Genomic DNA, 20,942 nt, shown 5'->3' on the forward strand with positions numbered 1-20,942 from the left:
TAACGAATTCTCAGTTGGCAGAAAAAAACCCGCAAGTTTTCTTAATGTTTAAATAGTCTACATATTTTTATGATCATTATAAAAGCATTTACACAGCAAAATAACGCTGGGAAAGTTTAATATTAAAAAAAAAACATGCGGGCAACAGCGTTCATGTGCGTGCACAAGCAAATGCACAATACAGAGAGCCTGCTCTCGGTTTTATCCCTTTTTTTTTTTTTTTTTCCCCCTTTGTATAATTTATAAGTGCTTAACATTTTGGGCCAGACCCGAAAATGTTAGTCGGGTTCGGGCCCAAGATCTCACCTCTAAGAGATAGGACATAACATAACAATGTCTGAAGCGGAGAAAGAGGGAGCGAGAAAGATTATTGATGCACCTAAGACATTGAAAGCAGACATCTGGAGACATTTTGGCTTCTATGCGGTGTGTAAAAAATGAAACACGAGAATAATAATACAAATGGGGAAAACAAATCCGTTGCATCACCGGAATTGCGCAGGGAAGATTTTTGAACGTACTTATATATTTTAAAATGCGCTGAATCAATTCGGCTTGTTGCCCGCATCGAATCGAATCGTCCATGCCCCGCATCGGGATGCATCGCCGCATCGATTATTGTTGACACCGCTATCTGGGAGTGAATTTTTTTTAAAAAATTGAACAAAACTGACACCTTAGAAAATTGCAGTTTGGTGTGACGGTGGCAACTTCAAACCAAAATAACGGACTTCCTGTGAGATTTTAAACATGGCCTCTAGAGACTTTTTTGTAGGTCTACTCACGAGATATCGGCCTATCAAATTTAATGTTGCAAAATTGAACTGGTTTTGGGGTCGGAATTTTTCAAAATTGTATCAATTTGTTGTTCAATGCCAAATTAACTGAATGTCTGCCATTGATAAGGATTAAAGGTAACACTTTATAATAACTATCCGTTTTACTAGTTAATAGATCATTAGTAAACTGTTGATAAACGATTTATTGTTGATTTGTGAAGTATTTGTTAACAGTTTGTTAAGCATTTACAGGGTGTTCTTAACCTGAAACACAGTTTGTGTAGAAACGTTTCAAGTTTTTGTGTGTAATGTTTGGCATTTCTATCTTTTCAGATTAAGAAATGCCGTTCACTTCAAAAGAAAAGGCATTTTTATAAGGCATTTTGCAGGCAGCGCTAATGTTGCACATTTATGAAAATCTGCCGTAGAACCAACAAATATTTGTACTTTTCTTTGTATATTTAACCAATAAAACTTATGACCTTCAACATAAAGTGTATATAGTTTTATTAAGATCCATCAACTTGCATGGGCATTTAGAATGGGGTCAACCATATTGGAACACCCTGTAAATGCTTAACAAACTGTTAGCAAATTCTTCAGAAATAAACAATAAATCATTAATCAACAGTTTACTAATGATCTATTTACTAGTAAAACGGATAGTTAGTATAAAGTGTTACCGGATTGAAATCCAATTAAATTCTTTCAGTACAATGCTATTGACGGCGCTAGACGTCCAATCCATTTTTGGATTAGATTGGACGTCTATTGCCGTCAGCGACGGCCAATTCGTTAATGCTGCTTGAAAAGAAATAGGCAACTGTCTCACTGATTGACATGAGATTTGGTGTATCAAAGGACACATTTTTAGAGTTGTACCATTAGAAAAAATGAACTCATGTGTCAGTGCTATTGACGACGCTAGACGTCAAATCCATTTTGATTTGGAGAGGTGAATGGCAGGGAATGTTTTAGCGACAAAAACTAGCGTTAAAAAAAAAAAATCAAAAATATTTTAACCGTTGTTGTACAGAAAACAGCTTTAATAAGTATGTAAATGTGTAAATGGTCTGATGGTGGTAGTGCCATGTTGCTGTGGCAGTTGCGTGTGCTGACTGCTGAGCTAATAGCTACATTGTAATTGTTTTTTTTTTTAAAAGCTGTTGAATTTCTATTTTATGTTTATATACAGTATATATTCATATCAGTATACTGATATAGTGATAATATCATAGATAACATATAAATATATATATATATATATTAGAGCTGTCAAAATTATCGCGTTAACGAGCGATAATTAATTTTTAAATAATCACGTTAAAATATTTGACGCAATTAACGCACATGCCCCGCTCAAACAGATTAAAATGTACAGTACAGTGTAATGTCCGCTTGTTACTTGTTTTTTGGTGTTTGGCGCCCTCTGCTGGCACTTGGGTACAACTGATTTTATGGGTTTCAGCACCATGAGTGAGCATGGTGTAATTATTGACATCAACAATGGCGAGCTACTAGTTTATTTTTTGATTGAAAATGTTACAAACTTTAATAAAACGAAAACATTAAGACGGCTTTTAATATACATTTTTTTATAACTTGTACTAACATTTATCTTTTAAGAACTACAAGTCTTCCTATCCATGGATCGCTTTAAGAGAATGTTAATAATGTTAATGCCATTTTGTTCATTTATTGTTATAATAAACAAATACAGTACTTATGTACCATATGTTGAATGTATATATCCGTCTTGTGTCTTATCTTTCCATTCCAACAATAATTTACAGAAAAATATGGAATATTTTATAGATGGTTTGAATTGCGATTAACTACGATTAATTTTTAAGCTCTAATTAACTCGGTTAAAAATTTTAATCGTTTGACAGCCCTAATTTTATGTTTATACATAGTATATATTCATATCCGTATACTGATCTTATATAGTGATAATATCATAGATAACATAAAAAAAAAATATATATATATATATATTAGGGCTGTCAAAATTATCGCGTTAACGGGCGGTAATTAATTTTTTGGATTAATCACGTTAAAATATTTGACGCAATTAACGCACATGTCCCGCTCAAACAGATTAAAATGTACAGTACAGTGTAATGTCCGCTTGTTACTTGTCTTTTAGTGTTTGGCGCCCTCTGCTGGCGCTTGGGTCCAACTGATTTTATGGGTTTCAGCACCATAAGTGAGCATGGTGTAATTATTGACAACAACAATGGCTAATAGCGGTGTCAACTAGTTTATTTTTTGATTGAAAATGTTACAAATTTTAATAAAACGCTTTAAGAGAATGTTAATAATGTTAATGCCATCTTGTTTTATGTTATAATAAACAAATACAGTACTTATGTACCGTATGTTGAATGTATATATCCGTCTTGTGTCTTATCTTTCCATTCCAACAATAATTTACGCGATTAAAAATTTTTATCATTTTTTTTTTTTTTTTTTGCCAAAGTACCAGTCACAACTTCAACGTGGTTAACATTCTCACCGGCAAGTCAAATTCAACCAACATCTCCGAAAGGTCTCCTCTTCTAAGGTTCTCCCAAGACGACAGGTGAGCACGTTCGAACTCCAACAACAAAGAAACAGAAATATTTTAAGATGTTTAGAGATTCGAGAACTTCTTCTAATGCTCGCGTTGCAGCGTGGCCTACATGACCATACACAACCCTGGCTTCTATGGCGGTGAGGAGCCTTGGGACAGCAGCGCCATGGACCTGGAGCGGCGGTACCGCCTGGGCAGCGAAGTAAACGGTCTGTCGTTGCTGCGCTCAAACTCGACGGACAAAAGCGACCCTCTGGAGCACCTCAGCCTTGGGTTCAAGCTCGCCCGCGCCGTCAAGTGAGGCTTCTGAAAAAGTCTGAATTACTAGGGTTGTTCCGATCATGTTTTTTTGCTCCCGATCTGATTGTTTTCGTTTGAGTATCTGCAAATCCCGATATTTCCCGATCCGATTGCTTTTTTTTGCTCCCGATTCAATTCCAATCATTCCCGATAATTTTTCCCGATCATATACATTTTGGCAATGCATTAAGAAAAAAATGAATAAAACTCGGATGAATATATACATTCAACATACAGTACATAAGTACTGTATTTGTTTATTATGACAATAAATCCTCAAGATGGCATCCACGGATAGAAAGACTTGTGACTTTGTATATTGTGACTAAATATTGCCATCTAGTGTATTTATTGAGCTTTCAGAAAATGATACTGTAGCCATGCCCAAATGCATGATGGGAAGTGGAACCATGACTGTGCGTAGTGCTACCAATTGATATATCTTCTCTGCGTTGGGAAATAACATAAGGTGTCAAGAAAAAGATCAATTGCTACCTTGCTCCCCCACATTGCTTCCCATGATATTTCTAATCGTAGGGAGTGGGATTGTAAGGCTTTAGCCAGTTAAATAAAGGCTCCAAAGACTGCCAAAATTCACTGTACTCAATTTTCGCTGCCTTTTATCGCTCTATATAGGTAAAACGGCGCCATTACAAATTGAGCGCGACAATGCGTGAGTGGGTCGTGCAGCGCATGCATTAATTGCGTTAAATATTTTAACGTGATACATTTTTTAAAAAATTAATTACCAACGTTATCGGGATAAATATGATAACCCTACCTTAAGCCTAAACTAAAGACTCTGGATGAGTGTAACATATTATGTCTGTAACGTTAAATACAATTAGAAAACGATTTAATTAAAAAAAATATATATATATTAAAAAAAGGCATGGCCGATATTTTTTTGCCGATTCCGATACTTTGAAAATGACGTGATTGGACCCGATCGATTGGGATGCCGATCGATCGGGACATCTCTATGAATTACATACCTAATTTAGAATTAATTAGAAATTAACTCATGTTTCAGTCTTATTGACAGCGCTAGACGTCCAATCCATCTGGGAGGGGCAAATGAGCAAATACTCGTTCATTCGCCCCTCCAAGTCAAAATGGATTGAATGTGTAGTGCCGTCAATGGCAAGCAATGTGTTAAGAACAAACCTCTTTATGAAGAAGTATGTATATGTATAACTGGTCTGCCATGTCCCTGTGGGAGTTGAGCATGCTGACTGCTGAGCTAATAGCCCGGTTTTAAAAAAAATTCACAGCAAAATAATGGCAGAGCATTTAGTGAAACATTAAAATACATAAAAAATAGTGTTGCACAGATTTGGCACTAAAATAACAATCAATATGGGTGAGTACTTAAATTATAACGTGCTGATGTCACACAAATGCACATTTCGAGATCTACAGTAGTTTCCTACCCAAGATGGCCACCAGCTTCGTACACCGCTGTAAAAAATAAAGTAGCATTTGTCGCCCGACTCATCCAAGGTGATGATAGACGTGCAAGGGTGTGGCGTCCAATCATCCATTTGCTGTGAATTTGAAATGAGTTTATCATTAGTAGACGTCCAATCCATTTGAAGTGAGAGGGTTAGCAGCGAATGAACGAATGAGCCTCCCACTTTGCTGCCAACCCTCCTACTTCAAATGGATTGGACATCTTGCACAGTCAAAGGCAGACAATTAGTTAATCAATGATAGACCAAGCAATGATGAAATTACATTCAAGTGAGTAAGCTGTAATTTAGTATTAAAATAATCTTTTTTATTTTATTTTATTTTTTTAAAACTTTGGTACAGTATCGGCATTGGCCGATAACACACACGCTGGTTTTGGGCCCAAAAAATACGGCATTGGTGAAAAACCCCTAAAGCAATTCGGCACCCCCTTCACTAGATGACGCCCTAGACAACCAACTAGCTTGCCTATGGCCAGGGCAGGCCCTGAGTCAACAAAAAACAAAGTGTGTAGCAGAAAAGCTGTCATAGTTGTTGTATAATTTTTCACTAAATAGTAAAAATTGTTATATATCGTGGTGTATGGATATTGTGATATAAAATGACAATTTTTTTCCATATGGCACAGTATGGTATGTAACATTGATGTAAATTTTTGTGGTGTTTTTTAGATGCTGCTTTCGAATATCCAGAGTGGCCACCATCTTCACTATTGTTGTTTTGTGCAGTGTAAGTCTTTCAAAACAGGTTATATGAAAGAAAAGCGTCTCATTTTGAAATGGAAATTTGTCATTTTTCTTGTTATGGCAGCTATTGTTCAGCATGTACCCCGACCGCGACGACCCTTGGCGGATGTTGGCCGTCTCGTCCAGCGATATCTTCAGTATCCTCTAAAATTCCAAACTAGTAAAGATGTCTCTGTTTCTGGTGTTTCACCTTGACCACTCACCAGCGTTGAACCTGACGAACTTCAGAGACAACGCTTTGCTCAGGCTGCAGGTGGGAGGCCCGTTCGCCAGCAGTGCGGTCGACCCGGATTCCCGGGAGTTCGTCCTCGTTCAGGTGGAGCAGACTGACCCACCGGGCCAGAGGAGGAGGAGGGGGCAGCAGGTGGGGGAGCCTTCTGAACTGAAACAGCCCTCAGTGCATCACAGATTTAAAAAAAAATACTATATTATTATATAAGAGTCCGAAAAACATATTTAAGTATCATATTTTCTGCACTATAAGGCGCATCGGAATATAAGGAGCACCTTCAATAAATTGCCTATTTAAAAACTGTTTTCATATATAGGGCGCACTGGATTATAAGGCGTAGTAGTTGATGTGCACGATCGGCTTTTGAGAAAATTGAAGGCTTTATAGTGTGGAAAATATGGTCCACTTTATTTACATCTACGTAATATGTATGTACCCATGCACACACACAGTTATCAGACAAGAGAGAGAGGGAATAAATCTATGGTACGTATTTTTTATACAATATTTTGTGTGTGTTGTTTATATTAGTAATGTATACAGTGGAATGAAAAAGTATTTGAACCTTTTGGAATTTGTCACATTTCTGCTTAGGATCACCATCAAATGTGATCTGATCTTTGTCAAAATCACACAGATGAAAAAACAGTGTCTGCTTTAACTAAAACCACCCATACATTTATAGGTTTTCATATTGTCATGAGGATAGTATGCAAACAATGACAGAAGGGGGAAAATAAGTAAGTGAACCATCACATTTAATATTTTTTGGCCCCCCCTTTGGCAGCAATAACTTCAACCAGACGCTTCCTGTAGCTGCAGATCAGTCTGGCACATCGATCAGGACTAATCTTGGTCCATTCTTCACTACAAAACTGCTGTAGTTCAGTCAGATTCCTGGGATGTCTGGCATGAATCGTTGTTTTTAGGTCATGCCAAAGCATCTCAATGGGGTTCAAGTCTGGACTTTGACTTAGCCACTCCAGAATGTGTAGTTTGATCTTCTGAAACCATTCTAAAGTTGATATACTTCCGTGTTTTGGATCGTTGTCTTGTTGCTGCATCCATACTCTTTTTAGCTTCAACTGTCTGACAGACGGCCTAAGGTTTTCCTGCAAAACATCCTGATAAACTTTTGGATTCATTCGTCCATTAATGATTGCAAGTTGTCCATGCCCTGAGGTAGCAAAACAGCCCCAAATCATGATGCTCCCTCCACCATGCTTCATGGTGGGAATGAGGTGTTGATGTTGGTAAGCTGTTCCATTTTTCCTCCACACATGACGTTGTGTGTTACTTCCAAAAAATTCAACTTTAGTTTCATCAGTCCACAAAACATTTTGTCAAAACTTTTGTGGACTCTTCAAGAGCCTTTTTGTGAAAATTAAACGAGCAACAATGTTTTTTTTCGACAGCAGTGGCTTCCTCCGTGGAGTCCTCCCATGAACACCATTCTTGGGCATAGTTTGACATGTAGATGATGTGTGCGCAGTGATATTGGACTGTGCCAGGGATTTTTGTATGTCTTTAGCAGACACTTTAGGGTTCTTTTTTACCTCTCTGAGTATTCTGCGCTGAATTCTTGGCATCATCTTTGGTGGACGGCCACTCCTTGGGAGAGAAGCAGCAGTGCCAAACTCTCTCAATTTGTAGACAACATCTCTGACTGTCGATTGATGAACATCCAGAATTTTAGAGAAGGTTTTATATCCTTTCCCAGCTTTATACAAATCAACAATCTTGATCGCAGGTCATCTTTTGATGGAGCCATGATGCACGTAAGACAATGCTTCTCATCAAGGCAATTCTTACAGGTGTGTGTTTTATAGTGGGCAGGGCAGATTTAAACCGTCATCAGTGATTGGGCACACAGCTGACTTAAATTATTTGGTAAAAATTGGTTTCAATTGCTCTTTAAGTCTCCTTAGGCAAAGGGTTCACTTACTTATTTTTCTCCCTTCTGTCATTGTTTGCGTGCCATGCTCATAAAAATATGAAAACCTATAAATGTTTGGGTGGTTTTAGTTAAAGCAGACAGTTATTTTTTCATCTGTGTGATTTTGACAAAGATCAAAACACATTTGATGGTGATTTTATGCAGAAATGTGCGAAATTCCAAAAGGTTCAGATACTTTATCACTGTATGTACAGTTTTCAAACTTTTCTTCAATGTTCTAATGATAACGTGCATTTATAAGGTTTTTAATTTATTTATTGTCAGTGTATTTTTCGGTGTAAATAGCCCATCATAATGTATAATGTGGTCCCCAGCAATTTATACCCCTGTGCAATTTATAGATGGAAAAGTATAATTTTCTGGTAAAATTTGGGAGGGTGGGGCTTAAAGTGTATATTTATATTTTTAATTGAAAGTCATGATTATGAAAATAACATTTTTTGTTACTTTTTGTCGTTTTTTTTTTCAAATTTGCATTATCAAAATAACAAAAATGGTTGCTCGTCGTGCCTTGTTTTTCTTGCATTTTCTCTACGTAAAATCTTTGAAATTTCCACTTTGACTTAAAATTTTTCAGGTTCTTTACAACTGGACCATTCCTCTTCACAGTGAGCGCAGTGAACAGATGGTGCTCACCAGAACCTTTGAGATGCTCAGCAGGTCTGTGAAAGCAGCGAAAGATCATGTTTCAGTACCATTGACGTGATAGACGTCCAATCCATTTGGACTGGGAGCGCTGGCAGCGAATGAACGAATGTTCATTCGCTGCCAGCACTCCCAGTCCAAATGGATTGGACGTGCATCGCTGTCAATGGCAGCCTACTGATGACTCAACACGTGTACCCCTCCATGGCAGCGATCCCATTGTAATCAGCGTGCAGGCGTCGACGGAGTCCGACGAGGCGGTGCCGCTCTCCATCACGCACCAGTCGCTCTACGTCAATGTGGAGACGCAGGTGGCCATCGCCGGCGTCATTCTGACCGGCGTCTACGTCCTCATCATCTTCGAGGTACGCCTAAATGGCATCACAGCGACAGAACAGGGGTAGAAGAAGGTGTAGACACAACCAGACACTGCTACGACGAAGGCTAACTACACATAAATGTCTCACATAGTGAACATGTGACGGGAACTATTGCGCATTTTCGTCTCGTTCTCGTCAGACGAAAACTTGCATCGGTCTCGTTATGTTTTAGTCACCCAAAACATGAAAAAAGTGTTGGTAACACTTTACAATAGGGGTCCCTTAATTAACATTAGTTAATGCATTTTTAGACAATAACTTTTGTTTAAGTAACATTACAATAATTAATAGAATTGCTTATCTAACATTTATTAATATATTAATTAACATGAGTTAATGCATTAGCTAATGCGTTTGATACTGTTAACCACGATATCCGACTGGACAAACTAGAGAGACTTGGAATTCGAGGTGTCGTTCTAAATTGGGTACGTAGCTACCTGGATAACCGATCGCAATATGTAACATTTGATGGGTGCAAATCAACTAGACGTCAAGTCACATGCGGCGTGCCCCAAAGCTCCGTCCTGGGACCGAAACTATTCATCCTATACATAAATGACTTATACAAAGCATCTGAACTACTAAAAATGGTACTTTTTGCGGACGACACCAACACCTTTTGTTCAGGTAAGGACCTGAAAAGTCTCTCTAACCAAATTAACGCGGAACTAGCAAAATTGCAAGAATGGTTCGACGCAAATCAATTATCCCTAAATCTCGAAAATCAATACAATACATGCTATTTGGCAGAAAAGGCCTTAACGAGAACTTAAGCATACAAATAAACAATTTTATGATACAAAGAGTACAGCAGCACAAAGTCTTAGGTATTGTCCTAGATCACCGACTAACTTGGAAGGCTCATGTGGTGCAGCTGCGCAACAAGCTCGCTAGGAGCATCTCCATTCTCTTTAGAGCACAAAATATGCTAGATAAGAGGGCTCTCCAAACCCTTTACAGCGCACTTGTCTTGCCGCACCTCAGCTACTGTTTGGAAATCTGGGGGCACACGTACACAACACGCCTTTGTCCACTTTTTATCCTTCAAAAAAAGGCAATTACTATTATTCATAAAGCACCGTTCAGAGCACACACAAACGAACTTTACAAACTATTAAAATTTTTTGACTTGGTTAATTTCAAAACTGCTCAAATGATGTACAAGGCCCACGCAAACAGTCTCCTGCCTAACCTACAAGCTCTATTCCAACTAAGGGAATCAAACTACGACCTAAGAGGAATCAGATTGTTTTCCTATCGGGCAACTAGGACAACATTAAAATCTTTTTCGATTACGAACATTGGGGCTCGCCCATGGAATACATGTGATGCAGCGCTTACGAGTATAAAATCATTGAGTTACTTCAAAAAGATGTACAAAGAAACTATACTAAATCGCTACATGGACCAAAATGAGTCATAGCTGCACTGCACACACACATCCGCTACAAATTGTTCCCACACAAAAAAAAAGGCAAACAAAGGATGATTAAATGTCAGGGACAGAGACTAAGACACAACATTGCTTGCTCTGAAGATATTCCCTCCAGTAAAATTAGATGACTGATCTGCCATTGCAACGTGAGCGCCGTGTTTAACCTGCTGTGACATGGAGCTCCTTGACTGGACACTCAGCTCATTGGACAAAATATTTTCTACAATGAGACCTACACCAAACCAACGGCCATGTCCGGCCAACACCTTCACGTCTGGATATGTGGAGGATGCCTGGGGAAAATGGAGGCCCATATGCTTAACGTCTCTCCAGATTGAGGACGTCGAGGACCTCTTTATCTTCGGCTCTCTGATGGCGCTCGCCTTCCTCCTGCTTCTTGGTGCCCTCTGGGTACACCGATTCTCGATGAGAATGAAGCGTCAACTTAACGAGGCAATGGAGATTGCTCATAACAATGGCGACAAATTGTCCCAGGTGACGAAGGAACAAGCAGCGTTAAGTGATGCCACCGCTCAAATGGTCACGAAAATCATCACGGAGATCCGGGATCATGAAAGGCTTGCTGGCGGGAACCGGGCAAGGGAGGATGATGATTAATCTTCCGGAGCGGATACAGCAGACGTGGGGCTCCATGATACCCCCGGCCATCCCTCCCTACACCAACTTGGAAATCAATCTATCCAATGAACCTACTCAAATTGACAATATTGCGAAATGCCATGGCAATCAATGACTTTTTGAAAGATATATGAGTAAAAAAATGGACTATGTAACACTAACATGCTAGACTGTGCGTGCCGGGCTGTTGGGGGATGGGTATCGATAAGCATTTGCTTTTTCCCGTCTTCCTTTGTCTGTCATCGTCCTTTTTTCGGGCAAATTATTCCATATTCTGTGTCAATGTTTCTCCTTTCTGGCCAAACTATCCCACACTCTGTAACTGTCAATGATACTGATGATGATGACAATGACAATAAATTCATTCATTCATTCATTAGTTAATGCATAACCAGACAGTAACTAATGGTTTGGTATTTTTAATTTTACCAAACTATTAGTTACTGTCTTAAAGTGCAGTTCCCTCCCAGCGTGACTTAATGTGACTTAAAAGAAAATCAAAGAATGTTCTTTTTTCAGATCGTCCATCGCACTTTGGCAGCCATGTTGGGTTCCCTGGCTGCCTTGTCTGCTTTGGCCTTCATCGGTGATGTAAGTCCAATTTGACAATAAAATCAGAGCTTACCAGCGGATTTTTCATGGCAATTTTACCCCCCAAAAAAGCACTCTGTGAAGTTCTTTTAAGTCATTTTTTTGTTGTTGTCCGTCCCCAGCGACCCAGTCTGGTGCAGGTGGTGGAATGGATTGACTACGAGACTCTGGCGCTCCTCTTTGGCATGGTCAGTTGGTCCATATCTCATTTCATTTTCAAAGCCGGTTTCCGTGGTTACCGGCGCATCCCGCCGGGTACTGTGGGGACAAAAGATGGAGCCCGGTTTAGAATGCTCGGAGGTTTCTATTACTTTCACAAACGATAATAATAACAAATCGATGATGTACGCATGTATCCAGAGTGCTGCTTTGAAAAACTGCAGTTCAAAAAATTACATTGAAAACAATAAATGCATGAATAAAACAATAATTTATTTTTGAACGATCAATGTGGTAAATAAAATAAAATACAATTTGAACTGAATTAAATGATGAAATTGAATATTTACTAGGGCTTTCAAATTTATCGCGTTAACGGGCGTTAATTCATTTTTTAAAAAATTAATCACGTTAAAATATTTGACGCATTTAACGCACATGCCCCGCTCAAACAGATTAAAATGACAGCAAAGTGTCATTTCCACTTGTTACTTTTGTTTTTTGGTGTTTTGCCGCCCTCTGCTGGTGCTTGGGTGACACTGATTTTATGGGTTTCCGCACCATAATTATTATTGACATACACAATGGCGAGCTACTAGTTTATTTTTTGATTGAAAATTTTACAAACTTTTTTAAAATGAAAACATTAAGAGGGGTTTTAATATAAAATTTCTATAACTTGTACTGACATTTATCTTTTAAGAACTACGAGTCTTTCTATCCATGGATCACTTTAACAGAATGTTAATACTGTTAATGCCAGCTTGTGGATTTATTGTTATAATAAACAAATACAGTACTTATGTACAGTATGTTGAATGTATATATCCGTCTTGTGTCTTATCTTTCCATTCCAACAATAATTTACAGAAAAATATGGTATATTTCATAGATGGTTTGAATTGCGATTAATTACGATTAATTAATTTTTAAGCTGTGATCAACTCGATTAAAGATTTTAATCGACGGCCCTAATATTTACATAAAACACATGTAATTACATTGCATTTAATGTATTTAGATTGTAAATAAGGAAAGTAAAACAGTATACTGTATTTTCCGGACTATAAGTCACACTTTTTTTCATAGTTTGGCTGGGCCTGCAACTTAGTAAGTGCTACTTATACAGCGGAATGAAAAAGTGTCTGAACCTTTTGGAATTTCTCACATTTCTGCATTAAATCACCATCAAATGTGATCTGATCTTTGTCAAAATCACAGAGATGAAAATACAGTGTCTGCTTTAAATAAAGCCACTCAAACATTTATAGGTTTTCATATTTTAATGAGAATAGCATGCAAACAATGACATAAGGGGGAAAAGAAGTAAATGGCCTTGAAAAAAAAAGACATCTCATTTGCAAGGCGTGGTGGCTTTTATTTTGGTGGGCCGTGCGCCACAATGTTTTATATTTAGGGGGAACCCTGGTGTAATGACACTTATGCAGCCTATTATTCTCCATTATATTTTAATTTTAAATTGCCTTTAACAATGTCATGTCTGTTCTTGGCGTTGGATTTGATCAAATACAATAAATTTCTCCCCAAAAATGCGACTTGTATATGTTTATTCCTCTTCATTGTGCGTTTTTTGGGCTAGTATGACCTATACTCAGGTGTGACTTATAGTCCAAAGATTACAGTATAAATGTATACTGTATATGGCGGAAAACACTCAGATGACTAGAAGTTTCGCAATTTGGCCAAATTTCAAAATAGTCCGATATGCATGTGTGATACATCATTGGAAAGCTTAAAATCTCAATTTTCAGAGGGAAGAAAAAGAAGAAGAAAAAAAAAGTTTTTTAAACAGCAAAACCCTATCTGGATGTGAGAGCACGTGAGAGCAGAATTAAAGACGCCATGACTTTAATGAGATATTATCGCGTACTTACCTTGTTTCGATCCAAAAACTCAATGTAGCATGTATCACTGAGTGTCAAGACACAGCTGTTAATGGCCACAGCTGGATTTTTGGGGGATTTTATGGGTGAAACACGGTAATGTAACAAGGGTCGCGATGCAGAAATCGCAGACATCAAGGAGTGGTCGAGATTTTCTTTTTCATATAGTTACCCTTTTAAACGTACTTTTCAAATTTTCTTCGTTTGGATCGATTATTTATCATCTAACATATCGGAGAAAATGTGACAGTAAAAAAAAAAAAGTACAATTAAGGGATAGTTTTGAGGTAGATATCAGTCACTTTTTTACAGACACCATTTTTTTCATTGTGACATAATTTGTTTAAAAATTGAAATATGCGAGTGAATAATTTTTTAAAGTGTTTTTTTTTTTTTAAACAAAATATTAGACATCAATTAATGATTCCAAGCTAAAAATGACAGACATTTTGAATAATAAATATAATTAATGATCTTCGTTTTATGGCTGGGTTGAAACAAAAGCGGTTGCGCGACGTCTGTAAACGGGGGTTTCCAGGGTAAAACGGACAAATTAAAAATAGTTCGTGGGCTTAATTCGCCATGAAACTGCTATGGCAGCATATAGACATATTGTTCTATCAAACACGACAGTTGTTTTGGTTTAAAATACAACAGTTTCTTTTAAAGAGGAGTGCAAGAGCAGAAACTGCTTTTTCAGTCTTGTCTGTGTTTTCCGCCATTTATATTTTTAAGTAATAAAATATCCAAATGTTTCCAATATTTCAGATGGTGCTGGTGGCCATTTTCTCCGAGACGGGCTTCTTCGACTACTGCGCCGTCAAGGTACGTTTTCTCCTCTGGCTCTGAAATCCAAAATGGCCGTCAAGCAAGCTATCTGCTATTCCTCACACACTTGACATTTGACTAGCCGGCACGCTTGACATTTGCTTTTGTTTAGCGTCCACAAAGTAGGTCATCTCCGTGCGGATGAGTCGGCCTCAGCATTTTCCCACTCCTCCGATGAGCGGGTTCAAAGGTTAAAGGTCGGCGCGACCTCATCCCAATTTGGCTGGAGATCAAGATTTTTCACACGGGGATGGAAACCAATGAAGCTTTTAAGCTAGTCCGGCTTCATTTTCATAAGTGTAAATTGAATTTCTGGCACGAAGCGGGGGTCAAGGACGGACGAAAGCCACTCTTTGCGTTAATCCCGAATATGCACAAAGTGTCCTCGAGGTTCGGGTGTTGAATTGCCGTCTTGCCCGTCGCACTAAGATGGAACTTGTGTCATATACTGGGAATGTCAAAATAAGTGAATTCATTGGCTGCGGTTGACGGTGACAGATGTCCAATCCCTTTGGACAAGGAGCATTAAATAGTGAATAGTAACGTGTTACATTTACTCCATTACATTTACTTGAGTAACTTTTTGAGAAAATGTTCTTAAGAGTAGTTTTACTAAGCAATACATTGACTTTTACTTAAGTAGATGAAGTAGAAGAAGCGCTACTCTTACTCTGCTACTTTGGGCTACACTAGTCGTTACATATTCCCTCTTTATTCTTTATTATTCAGAGCGCTGTCGTCAACATGACTCGAAAGCGCGGATTTTAGCCTCTCTCCCAGTTGTTATATGCAGTGTTGGGAATAACGCCGTTATAAATAATGCCGTTCCATAACGACGTTATTTTTTCATTAACGGGGTAATCTAGCTAATTATTTTTTCTGACTTTACAACGCCGTTACCGTTACTAACGGTCAAAAGCGGGGCGTTACTTACTCTGAATAAATTGAGGAATCTACCAGCCGTAGCGAGTCTACTCTGCTCTGTTTATTTGTCATCCAAGACTTGGGGTGCGTTCAGGTTCGAGAATAGCGCACGTGTTTTGTGCTTTTTCTCAGCAAAGATATACCACACAGAACGTGCTGGCACTCTGTTTCTTTATAGCACATATAACTTCAGCATTAACACAAACGTACGGCTCTCGGCAGGCCGTGTTTCTAACTCACTCCCACATCATGTGAGCAAAACAATATTGGCGACGTGTGCACTTTAGGGTGCCTCGGATAATTCTGTATCGGAATATTACAGCTATGGTTGTTCCGATCATGTTTTTTTGCTCCCGATCCGATCGTTTTAGTTTGAGTATCTGCCGATCCCGATATTTCCCGATCCAATTGCTTTTTTTTTTGCTCCGATTCAATTCCAATCATTCCCGATAATTTTTCCCGATCATATACATTTTGGCAATGCATTAAGAAAACAATGAATAAAACTCGGATGAATATATACATTCAACATACAGTACATAAGTACTGTATTTGTTTATTATGATAATAAATCCTCAAGATGGCATTTACATTATTAACATTCTTTCACATAACATAATATGTTACACCCATCCAGAGTCTTTAGTTTAGGCTTAAGTTAGGGTTATAAAATTTATCCCGATAACGGCGGTAATTAATTTTTATTTATAAATGTATCATGTTAAAATATTTAACGCAATTAATGCATGCGCTGCACGACCCACTCACGCATTGTCGCGCTTAATCTGTAATGGCGCCGTTTTACCTATAAGGAGAGATAAAAGGCAGCGTTAAATGAGTAGAGTGAATTTTGGCAGCCTTTGGAGCTTTTTTTTTTTTAATTGGCTAAAGCCTTACGATCCCTCTCCCTACGATTAGAAATATCATGGGAAGCAATGTGGGGAAGCAAGGTATCAATTGATCTTTTTCGTAACACCTTATGTTATTTCCAAACGCAGAGAAGATATATCAATTGGTAGCACTACGCACAGTCATGGTTCCACTTCCCATCATGCATTTGGGCATGGCTACAGTATCATTTACTGAAAGCTCAACAAATACACTAGATGGCAATATTTAGTCACAATATACAAAGTCACAAGTCTTTCTATCCGTTGATCCCTCTCACGGAAAGAATGTTAATAATGTAAATGCCATCTTGAGGATTTATTGTCATAATAAATACAGTACTTATGTACTGTATGTTGAATGTATATATTTGTCCGAGTTTTATTCATTTTTTTCTTAATGCATTGCCAAAATGTATATGATCGGGAAAAATTATCGGGATTGATTGGAATTGAATCGGGAGCAAAAAAAAGCAATCGGATCAGGAAATATCGGGATCGGCAGATACTCAAGCTAAAACGATCGGGATCGGATCGGGAGCAAAAAAACATGATCGGAACAACCCTAATTTAAAGTATAGGCCTGAAAAATATGACCACCCAAATTAAACAACACTTTCCAGAATACAAACTCTCTGAGGTTAAAAAGACTCTCGAAACATTCGTCTTCTTCTTACTCTTCTTTTTCGGCGGGTTTTGTAACTGGTGGCCATGTTGGGAAGGGTGCCTCTTGGTTAGAAACTAATCTCTAAGCGTACATATTAGAAGCACTGGTGCATTAGTTCTTAGTACTAGCCGATACCGGTGACTGCATTTTATTGCCGTATCGGAGCCACTTCCAATACTAGTATTTTTTTGTTCTCGGCAGGCCTACCGTCTCTCCAAGGGCCGAGTCTGGCCCATGATCATCATTTTGTGTCTAATTGCCGCCATCCTCTCGGCTTTCTTGGACAACGTCACCACCATGATGCTCTTCACCCCTGTCACCATCAGGTAGGAGTATTTAGAACTAGGGCTGCCACGATGAATCGACAAACAATTAAATGAACCGACAACTACAGGGAGTCCCTGGGTTACGATGTACTCAACTTACGTGATTTTGACTTTATGACACCGGAGTCTCCTCCGCTATTTTGTCTCCAGTCTTTTTTTTTTTAAAGTCGCGTAACAGTGTCTCGTCCGCGATCCTGTCGCCAATCGCCTTCTTATTTTTTACTTTACTTTATTAATATGACGTATACTACATGGTTTTGGATAGTTATTTTGAGATTTAGGGTATATTAAGGGGTACTTAAAGTGCCTGTGACACGAAAAAGCATGTTTATTTCATAATACACGCGGTATTTTATGCTCCTGAATGTCATGGACCGCTTGGATGTGTGTGGAAGCGATCGCTATATATATTTAGTTTTTTGAATCCCGCGCCAGGACTTCCGGCTTCGGTCTTGCATTGAGGAGGAGGGCGCTGTGACGTGTACGGTAGAAGACGTCCTCTTCACGCTACAGTGTACTGTTGTGTATGAGGACGAAGGATTCAGCTGATTTTGCGGATTAATACGTTTATTTTTCGCATCACGCCAGCCAAACGGCTGCAGAAAAATCATTCTGTGTGCGGGAGAGGCGTATGCGCCTTTTTGGAGTTTCAAAAGGTTCCCATTCACCGTGGATATTTACTGTGGGACCATTGGACTTACGAGGAAGTGAGTAAACATCTTGTTTTGTATTATGTCAAATACGAATACAGTGATTACAAAGTAAACACTACAAAATTCCTTTAAATAAAGGACTACTTACGTTTGATCATTGATAGGCATGTAAAAAGCTCTCCTCATGCTCGTTAGCAGTTAGCTGTTAGCACGTTAGCTGCACAACAACTCCAGCCACCCTCCTCCCGGGAACGAACTGTAAATTGCTCTCCGCCGGGCGTTTTGCCGATCCGCGAAGACAATCGACAACCGGGTCGTCATGTCAAATAATCCAGGCTAGTTACGTGTGATTTTCCACTTCGAAGACTTTGAAACATCCCTCGGTTCGGGTTAGCATGTCGGCTAGCTGTCACTCCTTCTGGTTTGTTTGCATTCTCCGAAGCCGGGGAAGGGAAATGACATATGTCCGATTTAGGTGTCATAAAATATCGTTCGGGAGGTGCGACAGTAAAGGTGAAGTCGACAGTTTTGACCATTATGTAGTAATTTTGCCATGTCGTCTTGAATAAATGGATTTTTATTATTTCATATTCCATTTAGCACAAGATTGTTATTTGTCTTGACCATGCCATTTATTTAGCAATTGGGGAAAATACTTGGATAAAAAGAATATCCTGTAAAAATATGGAAGTAAAGAGACAGAAACAATGACATTTTGCCACTCTCTTCGTCGCGTTTTCCTCATTGTGAATAGTTCCCCCGCGACGGGCTGACTGGTCCTTCTCAAGCCATTTATATAGCTATTGGGGAAAAATACTTGGATAAAAAGAATATCCTGTAAAAATATGGAAGTAAAGAGACAAAAACAATGACATTTTGCCGCTCTCTTCGTCGCGTTTTCCTCATTGTGAATAGTTCCCCCGCGACGGGCTGACTGGTCCTTCTCAAACCATTTATATAGCTATTGGGGAAAAATACTTGGATAAAAAGAACATCCTGTGAAAATATTGGAGTAGAGAGACTGAAACAATGACATTTTGCGGCTCTCTTCGTCGCGTTTTCCTCGTTCTGAACAATTCCCCCGCAATGGGCTGAATAGTAAAACCGATGAGCCCAGTCTACCGCTGGCGTCATCCACCTGTTGGGGACGCTAAAGCCCTATAATGGTAGGCGTGGCTAACCGGCAGATTAAAAAACTAATTTCTTGTCATCTGCACTTTGCTAAATTGTTGTATATAGTCGAATCGTCTCAAAATATGATTCTAATTCACATAATAATGCCATTTAAGACTTTTTTTCTGGTGTCATATGCTCTTTAAAGGTTTAATTCCAGTTTATGTGGAAATTCGTGTTACGTCGTCAGTGTAGGAACGGAACTCATTCAAAACCCGGGGACTGCTTATATTTTGATGAATTTTTAATTTATATTTTTTTACATTTTTAAATAAAAAATTGAAAACAAAGAGTATATATTCTTTTAATTATTCATTTAAAAATTGTATATAATTTTTTATAGATAATATTCCAAACATTAAAAAAGGGAAATACCAATAAATCCTCTTGATTTAACTTTCTGAAATAAAAAACAAAAAAGGAAAAAATATATAAATTAGGGCTGTCAAATAATTAAAATTTTTAATCGAGTTAATCACAGCTTAAAAATTAATTAATCGTAATTAATCGCAATTCAAACCATCTGTAAAATATGCCATATTTTTCTGTAAATTATTGTTGGAATGGAAAGATCAGACACCAGACGGAATATATACAGTCAACATACTGTACATAAGTACTGTATTTGTTTATTATAACAATAAATCCAGAAGATGGCATTAACATTATTAACATTCTGTTAAAGCAATCCATTGATAGAAAGACTTGTAGTTCTTAAAAGATAAATGTTAGTACAAGTTCTAGAAATTTTATATGAAACCCCTCAATGTTTTCGTTTTAATAAAATTTGTAAAAATTTCAAACAAAAAATAAACTAGTAGCTAGCCATTGTTGATGTCAATAATTACACAATACTCACGGTGCTGAAATCCATAAAATCAGTAGCACCCAAGTGCCAGCAGAGGGCGACAAAACACCAAAAAAACACAAGTAACAAGTGGATATGACACTGTGCTGCATTTTAATCTGTTTGAGCGGGGCATGTGCGTTAAATGCGTCAAATATTTTAACGCGATTAATTAAAAAAATGAATTACCGCTCGTTAACGCGATAGTTGTGATAGCTCCAATATAAATATTTTCATGTTTATGTCATTTTTTCCCCCTACATTTTTCAAATAAAAAAGGGTGAAAAAAAAAGTGTTTTCTATTATTCATTTTCTAATTTAATTTATCATTTTAATTAAATATATTTGGAATGAAAAACTAAATAGAAATTAAGTACACTAGTTAGTTTTTGGGAGGAATTATCTGTTTTTATTATTTTTTTATTTGTATTGTAATTATTATTTATATAATTATTGTGTTGTTTTTTAAAAAGCCTTTTATTTTTATGAATAAAATTTGATGATGACTAAAATTCCTTGTGGCGGCCCAATTCACAGCCTGTCAAATTTTGACTCCGCATTTTCTTCCTTGTCACAACAGGTTGTGCGAAGTCCTCAACCTGGACCCCCGCCATGTGCTGATCGCCGAAGTCATCTTCACCAACATCGGCGGCGCCGCCACCGCCGTGGGTGACCCGCCAAACGTCATCATCGTGTCCAATCAAGACCTGCGCCGACAAGTAGGATTTTCACACACTCTTGTCTTTTTCAGTCCTTGTACTCTGATGAGGTGTCAAATCACAGTCCTTGTCCGGTTCGCTGTTTCTATCTCCGGCTCAT

At 38.1% G+C, this 20,942-nt stretch overlaps 1 protein-coding gene across 1 annotated transcript in view; it reads left to right on the top strand.

Moving 5' to 3' along the window:
- oca2 (oculocutaneous albinism II) overlaps positions 1–20,942 on the top strand; it is a 75,688-nt gene that overhangs the window by 15,777 nt on the left and 38,969 nt on the right. Inside the window, exons 3-14 of the mRNA XM_057842310.1 lie at positions 3,262–3,363; positions 3,454–3,651; positions 5,799–5,856; positions 5,938–6,010; positions 6,080–6,237; positions 8,640–8,722; positions 8,919–9,072; positions 11,684–11,755; positions 11,878–11,943; positions 14,587–14,643; positions 17,326–17,450; positions 20,704–20,842. Coding sequence (XP_057698293.1) covers positions 3,262–3,363; positions 3,454–3,651; positions 5,799–5,856; positions 5,938–6,010; positions 6,080–6,237; positions 8,640–8,722; positions 8,919–9,072; positions 11,684–11,755; positions 11,878–11,943; positions 14,587–14,643; positions 17,326–17,450; positions 20,704–20,842 — 1,285 coding nt within the window. The remainder of the gene's footprint in view (positions 1–3,261; positions 3,364–3,453; positions 3,652–5,798; positions 5,857–5,937; positions 6,011–6,079; positions 6,238–8,639; positions 8,723–8,918; positions 9,073–11,683; positions 11,756–11,877; positions 11,944–14,586; positions 14,644–17,325; positions 17,451–20,703; positions 20,843–20,942) is intronic.

The sequence above is a fragment of the Corythoichthys intestinalis genome, chromosome 7, assembly GCF_030265065.1.
Source record: "Corythoichthys intestinalis isolate RoL2023-P3 chromosome 7, ASM3026506v1, whole genome shotgun sequence".
In the NCBI taxonomy this organism is placed as follows: domain Eukaryota; kingdom Metazoa; phylum Chordata; class Actinopteri; order Syngnathiformes; family Syngnathidae; genus Corythoichthys; species Corythoichthys intestinalis.